Genomic DNA, 13110 nt, shown 5'->3' on the forward strand with positions numbered 1-13110 from the left:
TAAAAATAATAATATATATATATATATATATATATACACATACACACACACATACTCAAAGCGAGTTCATCACACAGATAAAATGAAAGAATCCCACTCACTGCTACTTTATACCCCTATTAATAAAATGAATCAAATAAAATGTAATAAATTTTATCAAAGCACATACCCCTAACAGTATGATTTTTTTAGCATTACCAGAAGCAAATGGGCTGAGCGGCAAAAGTTATTGAAACATTAATTTGATAGCAGTCAAAATATTTAAGTAAAATACAAAACAGATTGAGCTTTTGGAAATGCCTCTCTGGTATAGTTGAAGGTGTATTTACAGTGTTGGCAGCTGCAGTCGATCAGATCACAGCACAGTATCAAGAGCAGTCACAAACAGCTTTCCAGTTCATTCACCTGTCCTAAACATGGCCTCCTATTAGACCAACAACACTTAGATCAGACCCAACTAAAGCATGACATCTGTCTGCTGTCAGAAAAAAAACAACAAATCAAACAGGTAAAGATACTTTCAAGCTACTCTACAAATGAAATTGGCCACATTTTATTACTGTTTAAATCTTTTACAATAAATTTAAATAGGTCATTCAGGAATAAAACAATTTTGAATGTAAAAGAGGGAAACCAAAATCCAACGTCTTGGCCTTTTTTAGCTTTTTTTTTTGGCATCATTTAAAAAAAAAAATCCTTTTACATTTTTCACCAGGCCTGGACTCAAACCTATGACGTCCACATCGAAGCCTCCATGTGCGAGTTGATGCTTTATCCCTGTGCCACAACAGCATCCCAAAAAAATCTGTTTACTTAATCATTATAAATAAATGTTTCTGGATCAGAAACCAGTCATGAGAAATGAAAGCTAAAACTCTAAAATACAATACAATCGCTTTTCTTTTTGTGGTCAAAAAAAGGATAAGCAGATGCTTAAATGTAACAATATTTTCTTTTCTTATATAAAATAATAAAAACATAAAATAACTGGCAAAGAATAATGGAAAAATTGGCACTTTTTTCATATTCTGACACCTTCCATACTAACTTACACAAGCAAAATACAAGCTTCACATTGTGACGGCATGGCTGCACACTGAAGGGTTTGTTTTGTTTGTGTGTGTTTTTTTATATGTGGCTCACAATTTTATAGACATCACTTTCAAAAAGAAAATTTTTCATCATTAAACTTATCAAAAATGTAACCGTGATTATTTTTATACCCTGTTTATTTACGTTGTGCCGTACGAACTGTGGTGTGTACACAGAAGCAACATACCTAACATGGTGAATGTTTTTGCATTCGCCATTCATCATTCCTTTTAACAACCAGAATGAAAATACAAAAAATACAAACTAAAGTAAGATGTTTGTTTTAAAATACAAAACATTACATTTATTTACAAGGGGCTTTTTTTTTCTTAAAAAAAAAAACAAAAAAAAAACTGATAAGCAGCAATATAAATGTATCTTGATTTTCTTTCTGTATTTAAAAAGAATGAAAATCACTGTTAAAGATGAACAAAGTATTTTATGATTTTTACATTCCTCACATTTAATTCTAAACATCGCATACTGCAGGAGGCGCTGTTTGTTTTATGCACCTCAAAAGCGTTGTCCCACATACCATGTCACCTTAAAACAAATAATCAGGATTATAAAATGTATTCATTTGTATTTATAGCACATTATACTGAGATAAATGGGATGCATGGGCAGTGATGCCACAGTGAAATTATAAGAAAATGAAACCACTAAAATTTCCACTCACTGTTTTTGATCACAAAAAAGGAAAAGTTGTGTTTTTAGTGTAATTTTTTGTTGTTAATAAATTAATACGTGCTTTTTTATTTATTTAATTTTTTTTGCTGACAGAATGACCAAAATATGAGGCATTTGCTGATTTTTAGATTCCGAATTAGGTGTTATCGAATAAGGTTGTCATTCCTAGGAAAGCAGTGAAAAGCTCGGAATAGGAGTCGAACTCTCGCGGATGGTTGAAACAGTTTCTGTGCGTTTCAGGAATGACAGCTGTCGAAAGCAGCGCAGTGAAGGACGCGCGTACGCAGCAAGCAAAGCTTGTTTTCATTTCATTTTTATTAAAGCTCTGCTGAAACTTCTATTACAAATTCTATCACAGTAAAGCGTTTTATATCCTCCTTTTGGCCGACTTTCCACAACCGCGACAGCTTCAATTCAGCCCCAAAACTTAATAGCATAACCATTTTAGTTCTACTTATATATTTCACTATCTAAACATGACAAAAAAACTCATTTGGTGGATTGAGAAAACAGCTCAGTAACTTGTTAAATAAGAACATCTTGGCAAACAGTGTAAAGTTAGAGCAACTAGGACTCAGAGGTTAATCACACGACTAGAACTGGTAATTATATTCTGCTGTAAATACCATTAAATGCAATTTAGATACCAAACACCACTAAATTACCCTTCAATATATAGTTAAGGAAATGAGCGATAAAATTAACAGCAACCAAGACAGAGCAACCAACAGGTGTTTTGCACCTAAACTCCAAACTTAATGAATTTCCTCCTTCCCCGAAAATAGAATGTGTAAAGAAGGGAGGTAAAACGGTTAGTTATTTTAAAATGTTTTACCTGCTTCGCCGTGAGGTGCCACCGTGATGGCGAAGCTCAGAAAGGTGACAAATTTCAGCGTTGCGCTCATGTTTGTCCTCGAGCGTCTAAGTTGTACAGTTCTGCGCGCGACAAAAATTCCCACAAGAGCTCTCGTATTCCGAGGGAACAGGAAGACGGGGGAGAAGAAAACAAACTACAAATCAGTGCCTGTGACAGGCATATAAGAGGAAGGGTGCCCGGAGGACCACTTCAGAAAAGCAGAAGAAGAGAAACCAAATGGGAACAGAGGCACAGACAGTCTCGGTGGGTCAGAGGTGTCTGAAGGGAACAGCGGCTGCGAAGCTGAGCAGGAGCACAGAAAGAGGAGGAGATCAATGACAGTCAGCCCTACATAGTCTGTCAACACCAGGTTAGCTCCATAAAACTCTGCTTGACTGTAGGAGGAGAAACTACAACATTGGGAGAAGGGGTAAGCGCATGCGTGTAATTTGTGGGATATCATTAACACAAGTGTCCATTCCTCCAGGAAGTCGTCAGCCGCTTAATGAGTCTGTGAATCATTAAGCTGAAAATCTGTATGATAATGGATTTATGTGAAAACAAAACACATGACGTGTGCCAGGAATATAAAAACACATTTCAACATATATGGAGTTTATTTTTCAAGCAGCAGAGTGTCTGTTCCAAACGGATTCCAGACCATAATATATAGTTAGAACTAGGCCATAAATGACTTTCACGACAATTTACTGTAGACTGAGTCACCAGAAACAAGTGGGTCAGTCAGTGTTAGCAGAGTTGAACTTATGGGTTGCGTCCATCTAAAACTTGGCAAATCTACTTAATCAGAAAAGAGTAGAAGGAAGGGGGTGGGGGAACAAACAAAAAAGAGCAGGAAGGTAATATAAGGGTGAGATCAAAAAGAAGGCCAGAACAAGAGGAAGAAATAAAAAAAGAAGGATGTGGTATAAAGAAAAAAGTGGGAAAAATTGCACACAAGCAAGGAAACCATGTGGGGGAAGAAAAGAGACGATGAAATGGGTAACCAAATGTCTATTCACTTTTTTTTTTTGAAAGTCACACAATCAACTCAACTGTTGAACCCAAAGATATTTTCCCCCCCTACGAATCTAAGAAGGTATTGATAAAGCACCTTTAACAAAAATCAATAACAATTAGGGTAACCAACAAGCCTACTAGTCAAGTTTTTGATTTTGGTACCTGAGGCCATCATCCTTGGGCTGACTCTGCCACACAGACCTCAAGTTGGAACGCTCTGGTAATTAGCATTCCTACCAATTTTATGTTTATTATTATATTTATTGCTCAGAATTCATTGAACAGATTCAAAACAATTAAAAAATACTTTATTAATCCACAAAGGGCAGTTTGTGTTGTAACTCATATCATCCAAGTTTCTTCAGAGTTGTTGTGGATGTTGATGCTTGTACTGAGTTGTTAGCACATTTAGTGATGCAGTCGTGATTGATTGACAATGCTAAGCTCCTCCTCCTCCTGGCTTTGATTGGTGCAATTCTTCAATCTCTCTTCAATTTTTATGTATATAGCACTATTACGCACAATAAAGTGACCAAAGAGCTTCACGGGTAAAAAAAAAAAGGGGAAAAAAAGGGCAAAATAGTGAAATAAAAGAAATAGAAACAGAATGACAGGGAATTTTAAAAAAAAGAACAGAAATATGAGCAGCCTAATTCTCCATCTCTCCAGAATTAAATGTCAAAGAAAACGACAGCCAAAAAAAAGCTTGATCTCTTTAACGTGCCAGTTTAGTCCTTAGAACAGCTAAACGTATTTGGTTTTCAGATCTCAGCAACCTACAAGGACTATGTTTTTGCAAAGGATCAGTGAGATAAGACGGTGCCAGACTATTTAATGGTTTAAAAACCAAAAGTAGAATATTGAAAGTTATTCGAAAAGAAACAGAAAGCCATGGTGGAGACTTTAAAAGGTTGATGTGCTCACGCTGTCTTTTCCCAGTTAGCAGGTTCTACCTGATCCCACTGTAAAAGGAGATGCCGGAGTCCAGGCTAGTGGTAATGGAAAGCATGGATGACACGTTCTAGGACAGTTTGAGAAAGATATGGATTCATTTTGTTGCTCTACCTCAAATGATAAAAGCTAGACTGGATTACTGCACTGACCCGCTTGGCAAATTTGAGGTCAGTGTCAAAGATAACTTGAACATTTGTGATGGAATTGCAACCAAGAGTCAAGAAGACCGACGGTCTGTAGAATCAGCTCATAGAAAATAGCACGTCTGTCTAACAAGACAAGACAACTAAACCTACCTCGCCACATTCCTTCTTCCGATGCATTACATTTTAAGCTACCATTATTTTTTTTCTGTTTGAACCCTTTGTAAATCACAGTTAAATGTCCCCATGCACACGCACTGTAATGTGTCTGCATGGGAACAAACAAGAAAGTTCCTCAGATGGGCTTAGAAATCAACAATGTAGACGACAACAGAACCAGAAAAGCAGGGGATTTTAGAATAAACGGGTATTTGTCTATGCTTCACACAATAATCTGCCTGAAAGCAGAAGTGCAATGGCTTCAGTTTTTTGGTGGCGTATTGTGCAGCAATACGTTTGGTTTGGCAATTATGTAACTGCTAATAACTGTGAAGGCAGTTATTAACAGCGTGAGTAATTTTGATCACATCTACCAAGTCAGGGCAACACCGGATCATCAGGAATTAATAGCCGAATCACTCTTGGTCTCTGTCAGTAATGACTACCTGTGTGGTGAGGTGTGGTTTTATAGAACAAGTGAAGGGGTGTATTTATGGATTTATGAACCACTGTCAGAAATTAAATCACACCAAACTTACGAATTATCAGGATTATTTCTATTTGCTAAATGCCACAATAATGAGAAAGAGAATATAGCAGATATTTACGGATTAATGTCTTTAAAATCAGAAGTTTACATACGAAATGACGACCACTGCAAATAGGGGTTTCTTTGATTGAAGAAAAGGTCCGCCATATTGTCCTGTTCGCAACAAATGGGTGGTGGAGTGCACCAAGCAGATGTCTGGTACATGTGTTTCTGTGTGTGACAAATGTGCCAAAGATCCCGTCGCTCACTTGGACACGAAAGCTATAAAAAGGCTGTGCAAAGTGAGAGTTCGTCTGTTAAACCAACCAAGAGATTAATACAAAAACTAAACTTTTTTTTCTTTAAAGTGTCTTTATGAGACCGCTACTTTCTATTTTTATTATTTCATTGAATACAATTTCAGATTTTTGTGTTATTTTTGTTCAGGTCGAGAAAAATATATATGTTTTGCTAGATTTTTGACAGCATGTTAAAGCAACAACACGGCATACACTGACTCTGTACTTCAGTTAAACACCAAATAATCCTGTGCTGCCTCGTCACCATTACTATCACATGACTGAACAGACATGGCCAAGCCCCTCCTGAAGTACATAAACGGCAACAAGATGGAAATAAATATCAGTCGCTGATATCTGACTAGTTTATCGGAGTGACACAAATATGTTAAAAAATGATCGTAGCAGCCAATACTGATGTTGATTGTTTCAGGACTGGGTCAAGTTTTTGGAAATCAAAATATGGTCACCTAGTGCTTACCGACTCCATCAAAACGAGCAATAGAAACGAGCCTGGATGGAAACAAAATATGGACAATAAAATGGAGAATAAATTATGAAACTAAATATTTTGTTAATCATGAAACAAACTTTACCAGGACATATGGTGAGGTGTGCATCACCATATCATATATGTTCATTACATCATTTGGATTTTTATTATCATCAAAATGATGCCAAATAAAGTCTTTAAATTTCTATACAATAATCAACTTTCTAAAATAAGTGGCAAAAAATTGAACTCTTTCACGATATATCATTATTTTCCTGTTCCTGTAATTCTTCCCCTTATCTTCGTGTAGGTACTACTGAAATAAAAGGCTGCTATTGCCACAAAAATCATACATAAACATAAATCTGCATAATCGATATTTTCAGGTTTTATTGGGAAAAAAAGCTTTACAAAGTAAATTTGACAAGCAGCTGCACCTTTTGTAGATAATGCAATAAAACTAAAAACATGAGAACAAAACAAAAGTCTCTGCTAAGAGATTTTCCACTCAGCTACAAAATATCATACATACATACAAACATACATGAATACAGAATTGAATTTACATCATGTCAACAGTTTATGTACACATCATCTTAAATATTAATCATCTATTTGCTTGTTTCAGTGTAGCACTTGTGAAATACTTGGAATAACCGACCCGCGATGGCATCTATTAGTTGAGTTAGAGGAGGTTTTCTGTTTTTTTTCTTCCAGAAGGCAGAGTGTGAAGGCACCAGATCTAAACGTAGATGAGAGGAGCTCTTTAACGAGTAAATATTATCACACAGCTTTTATTTCTGAACCCAGTCCTGATTTGAAAGGGAGAGAATGTTTAAAGAATTAAAGCTCTGCTATCTTTTATTAGTCACTACTTATTGCCTTGCTTTAAAAAAAATCCTTACAGCATAGTTTTATAAAAAAAAAACAACAACAACAAAAAATGTTTTCATCAGCATTGCTACACAGCTAATATCCCCTGACAAGAAGCTAAAGTTTTTCCTTTTCCTATTATTTCTATACAGCAGGGGTGGACAGATAAATTGGACCCATTTCTTTAATTTCGGTAATATGGGATTGGTCGATACTTACAACCCACCATGTCGGCTAACAACAGTCGCTCCATTGTCGCTGGCTTAGCTTTCTCGCTACATTTAGCAACTTTTAAGACCAAAAAAAAAAAAATCAGTTTAAGCTAAAAATGGAATTGGCAGGTCAGGCTTTTAAGATCGGCGATCGGTCAGAAAACTACAATCGGTGCGCGCCTGCTATACTATAAACACCTCTTTAACGTTCACACATTGTGTCATGTATTTCATCAGCATTCACAAAGTAGAACATATTTGTTAGGTGGAAGATAAATTATTCTCATCAGCCTGATACTCACTAAGTAAAACCCAGTGCGATCGACTGGACTCAGTCTGGGGCCACAGCAGACATGTGGAGGAAGGTACCATGGTCACACGGCAGAATAGATTAGATCTAAATGAATGACCCAGTCAAAGTCCAGACCCAAGAATTCAGCATCTAGGCATACAAAGCTGGAAGAAGTCTTGGACCTGTGAGCATTTATCAGGAGTCAAACGCATCCTGTTATTGACAGAGTAGAAACACAAGGCACCTTTCTGGCCCGCAGCGTGACTTATCGCATCTTTTTTTTTTTTTTTCAACCTGGCTGGAACGCACTGTCGCATTTGAAAAAAATAAATAAATAAAAATCCCAAACACTTTGCATCACATCCTGATGCTTTCGATTTACAGCCTGTCACAACGGAGCTGCCTGTGTTTTTTCAACTTGCCGTGAAACAAATAAAAGAGGGTGAAAACAGGAAACGGTGAAGTGCGGCTAAAATAAAAGCGGCTTTAAAAGAAGAAGCGCTCTCCTGTAGGAAACAGTGGCGGCGGGACGGAGAGCGGCGTTCTGCATAGATCCTCGGGGCCACGCCCCCTTCCATGAGGCGGGAGAAGAGCATCGCACTCTGGAATTCATCAGCTTTATCTGACATGCACACATAGAAGCCCAGCTTTTTTTTATACATTCTGAGAAATACTACTCATTGTGATGTGAATATCCAACCCCTGCACCATGCTAGGTTTTATTTTTGATTTTTTTTGCCCCATAGATTCCTTTGCACGTCAGGCAGAGACACCATGGGCGGGGCGGCTCCTTGGCAAGCGCAAGCAGGCGGCTGCTCCCGTTATCGCCCAGTTTACATCCTTAAGGGAAATGTGGAAGGATAAACATTATGCTTGGAGGGGCGGTGCAGGCTGTGAGAACACAGAGGGGGGCTGGAGGAAGGGGCCGAGTGTTTGAGGTCAGCTCATGTCTGTGGACGTCCCGCTGATGGCACGGAAAACATGGAGGGAGTTCTGCAGCAGCGACCGCATCATGTCCTCCTGGTAGATCTGATGGGTGAAGAGGAAACACACAATTAAAAAGACGCTCTTTCTCTTTCTCACACACACACACAGACACACACACGCACACACACAGAGCTGCATGGGCGGATTAGATGGGATGCACTATGGTGGGACTTGGGTCAGCACGGGCCAGGATGAAAGAAGAAGCGGGATCGTTGATGTTTGATTCTGATCCACTGATTGGCTTTGCTGTCGGAGCGTTTGGGGTCTTTAACCCCAAACGCAATGTTTGTTTGTGGAATCCCTCTACGCATTAAAAACAAAACCGGATCTGGATCTGCACGTTTTCCTTTGACGCACACATAGGGAAAAATTAGACACACACGCACGCACGCACGCACGCAGACACGCACACACACACACACACACACACACACACACACACACACACACACACAACGTCTCCTAGCAAGGTCATTTAAACTGGTTGTTTTCTGGACTTTGAAGCAGAGTTGATACATTTCTATCAGCTTTAACGTTACCCTGATGAATCTGTTCCAGAATCAACCTTGATAAGTTGGAGACTGACCATTTTTCCTCACTTTCTTCTCCTACTACTCTCCAGTTGGTGTTTGCTGCTATTTCAACTGTTAACTTCATGTTTTTTCTAATTTTTTTCCCTCCATAGAAGCTACATCTGACCTGCCACTACGTTCCTTCCTGGTTGACAAAACGCTGCTGTCAACTAATCATCCTTCCTGTCCTGCTATTAACTTTTTACTTTCACGAACATCAAAAATAATTCTACATCCTTTCTTCTTGTGCAATATTTTAACTAATAATAAACTCAGCTTAATGTGCATAGTTCCAATTTTTCACTTATGACTTGGAAATAAAAATGTCTTTCTATAAGTGAAAAAATCTGCTAGTAGAACTAGTACTTTTTCATCAAAATTTAAAAATTAGTGATGTAAAAGCATCTCCTTTATGAACAGTTACATTTAAAGTAAGTTTTGTCTTATTCCAAGTGTGCTTAGATACTTGCACTAGAAACTAGACCAAAAGACACTGAGAAAGATTAGATGTTTTTGCAGTGTAAACGTGTTAGAAAGATGAAAAGAAATTTACAAAATGTATTTACATCAAGGTGTGAGACGGTAGAAAAGCAGAATGGTGTGCCAAATCTGGATGTTTGCTGCAGATCAACAGTTTAGCTTATCACGTGAGCAGCAACCCGAGGAGACAGGTTGTGCTGGTATGGTTGCGTGACAGGAGGCACAGGGAAGCCATTGATGGCAGCCGTCCAGGTGTCATGTTTACAGGCAGCCTGTTTTGCTTCAGAATGTAAAGCTAAAGCCAGGCTTTAAAAAAAAAAAAAAAAAACCACAGCACTGCTATGGGTATTTGTGAGTACGGAAATGCTCTCTGGGTTTCAAACCTGAAACCCGGAGAGCAAATGTGATGGTGATTTGATTAAAGGCATCTCATTTGCATCTCTTCTTGTTTGTTTTTGTTTTTTGTCACTCTGAGCGGCACCGCTGTCGGACCGTGATCCGCTCCTTTCGTTTATCGGAGCAAGCGATCTGATTGGCTCGTCGGAGAAGGAAGCCAAGTGTGCCAAAACAACTTTCCATCTATCTGTGCCAGGTGAAGATCTTTCCACGTGGATGAGCTGAGCTCTACCACTCTCTGCTCAAGGGCTGTCATTTAAAGGGGCAGTACGATGTGTTTTCCAGGCATATGGTGCCATTTTAGAGCACAATCGAGTAATTATGTTACATATATCAAAATGATACATATATCAAATATGACTAAAAAGAAATCTGACTTTGTATTCTAATGCCTGCAACTTTTTTCCAGCTGAGACACAATCTGACTAGCCAGCAGCTAATTGCTGCTGGCTAGTCAGAAGGAGTCACAGCTGCATCACAGCTGAGTGGTTGCCATGGGAGATAGAAGGATTTCTCAAACATGCATGAAAGAAGGTATGTTTATGTTTATGTTGAGGGAGTAACATGATATGATGTGAAGCTCAAAAAAGTCGATTTTACATGATACTGCCCCTTTAAGGTGACGTGCCAACCTTGAAAACGATTACGCATCTTTATTTCAACTAAATGAATGGGAATAAAAAGGGTGTAAAATTATAGTTGGTGTCTGAATGAAAGGATGAAACTGTCAAAACAGCCATTACCTGCTTTTCCTTAAAGCTAAAGGCCAGCACAGTGGAGAGAAGAAAGAAAACTAGTTAGTAGGAAGTAAATCACACACACTGGACCCAACCAAAAACGTACACAAACTCACAATCTCAGCTTTAACCTCATTACATCCTCGCTTGTCATTAGTGGAATCCGACTCGCAGGGATTTTAAGCACAAAAGAAGACATTGTGCGAGCCATCTGATATGATGAAGCGCATCATTTGTTTCCAGGAAGCAGTCAAGAGGAAATTCAGTTTTCAATAATTCCTGGATGCCGAGTGAACCACAGATTCCCGTTACGGGTCATTATGAGTCAGCTGGATTCCGATTATGAGCAGCCGGAGCGAACGCCCCGACGAGCCGACTGGATGTTTTATCAGCTTAACACAAAAACAGTCAGTTTGCTTCTTTTCAGTTCTATCTGATAGTAAAAGTGATCCATGTAAAATAATACATGCTTTTCAACTTTTAGGGTTAGTCTATAAACCAATAATCTGACACATGGGAGGAGCTGCAGACATCCACAGCTCAGGTGGAGAATCTGATCAATGCTACTGTTAGCTTAGCATTCAAAAAAGTCTGAGCTTTTATGAAAGAGTGGCAGGAAGAAAACCAATATTTATTAGAACTATAACTTCTGCTTGCAGCTTACCACAAGCTGACACAGCAAACATGCGGAAGTTGCTATAGTAAAATTGCTGTATTTATCACAAAGAAAATGAAATGTCATAATAATTCATATCATTTAAGTATGTTCAAAGAATGACATGTCCTGGACGACATCATCACTGTTAATCCACCTCATTTGTTTTTGCCATTCCTCTTTGAATCTGGGCCTGGTTGTACGTGTAGAAAGACAGGAAGAGAGACGTTGAAGTAGGGGATAAGATCAGTGGGGTAATGATGGATAAAAGAAATTGTTTGAACTTCCTTCTTCTCTTTCTGCCCTGTTTCCCTTTATGAAAGGAGAGTGTTTTCTCTCCACTGTTACCACATGCATGCTGAGTATGAGTACTTTAAATTCAACACAAGTAACTGTACAGTCGCGACACGCTCGTCCAGGAGAACTTAGATGGGTTTCCTTTGATGGGTTTGAAAAAAATTTTCCTAGGCAAAATGTTTTCTCCAATACAAGAATCTCCCAAAAGTAGAATATTTAAAAACTGAAAGCAGACGCATCAGCAGTACAAACCCAGACGGGTTAGCTTGTGTTTGTGAGTGGGACGATGCAAAGATGTGTTTGGAATTGGCGTTTTCTAAGTGAGTCTAAGTGGAGACGTCTCTCAGTTTACACATTATTATCTGATTCCATCTTAGCGTGTAATTAGGCAGAGCTCGGCTTGTCAAACGCCTCAACTGGCAGTCAGAGGTGTCAACTGCGACTTTGCATGTCTGTTTGCAGCGTGGCTCCGTCCACAGATATGAGATTTTTTTTCCAGATATCTCTTCTTCCAGTTCCAGAACATTTGTTTGGCACGTTAGCAGCAGGTGTGGATCGTGTTTCCAGAGGATCTGGTGAGAACCGTCTGGAGTTGCACCAGCTTTTCTTCAGAAAACAGAAAAGATCTGAGTGGACTGGTTGTGACTGGTGCTACCATCACCGCTTTCTTTCCTAATCAACCAAACGTTTTCAGATGGCATCAATCCTGCACCGTTCTTCTGCAAATCTGGTTAGAGGTCGTTTCAGGGTCAAAGATGATCAAGGGGAAAATAACAAAAAAACTAAAAATCTGACCCCGATAAATGAGGAAACTGAGGAATATGGATTAAAAATCTTGTGTTGTCTCAAGCTTAAAAAACATCTGCTGAAATTCAAAGTGTCGAATCTGATCATGTCTCAGTTTCTCTGCTGAATCACATTACAAATTGGCTTTACAAGAATCTAAATTGTTTATATTCTTTCTCATAATTCAACCTTAGAGTTTCTTCTCATAATATCTGATTCGTGGCCTGTGACACGTCAGAGATGATGAAACCAGCAGGATGATTCGCGCAAACACGACTGCTGTTCTGCAACGCCTTGCCTAATCCAACTTTTGATTAGGCAAAAGTCGGATTAGGCCGTTCTTCTGCAAAGAAGAACGGCCGCAGGCAACGGTTCAGTTGGCTGCAGGCAAGAAAAAAGGGTTAAGTATTTTGAAAAAAACTGCCTTTAAATGACAAAAGTTGATTTATTAATTCCGTAAACATCTTTATATTTACAACTCCAAACTTCTGGTTTGAGTTTGTTAATTTTTCCCCCCGTTTATTTTATTACTGTTTCATGTTTTTAGGATGTAAAGCATTTTGAAGTGCCTGAAATGTATGTGTATAT

At 38.6% G+C, this 13110-nt stretch overlaps 2 protein-coding genes across 4 annotated transcripts in view; both read right to left on the reverse strand.

The window, feature by feature from the left end:
* LOC103480166 (uncharacterized) overlaps positions 1-3094 on the reverse strand; it is a 26956-nt gene extending 23862 nt beyond the window's left edge. Inside the window, exon 1 of the mRNA XM_008435029.2 lies at positions 2618-3094. Coding sequence (XP_008433251.1) covers positions 2618-2687 — 70 coding nt within the window. The 5' untranslated portion in view covers positions 2688-3094. The remainder of the gene's footprint in view (positions 1-2617) is intronic.
* A 3505-nt stretch (positions 3095-6599) lies between these two features.
* dock11 (dedicator of cytokinesis 11) overlaps positions 6600-13110 on the reverse strand; it is an 82571-nt gene continuing 76060 nt past the window's right edge. For 2 of the 3 annotated variants that reach the window (XM_008435027.2, XM_008435026.2), the window contains one exon: positions 6600-8641. In XM_008435027.2, coding sequence (XP_008433249.1) covers positions 8552-8641 — 90 coding nt within the window. In that variant the 3' untranslated portion in view covers positions 6600-8551. Of the gene's footprint in view, positions 8642-10790; positions 10807-13110 lie in introns of all 3 variants that reach the window. The other variant, XM_008435028.2, reaches the window with a different exon arrangement.

This window comes from Poecilia reticulata, linkage group LG18 (genome assembly GCF_000633615.1).
Source record: "Poecilia reticulata strain Guanapo linkage group LG18, Guppy_female_1.0+MT, whole genome shotgun sequence".
NCBI lineage: Eukaryota > Metazoa > Chordata > Actinopteri > Cyprinodontiformes > Poeciliidae > Poecilia > Poecilia reticulata.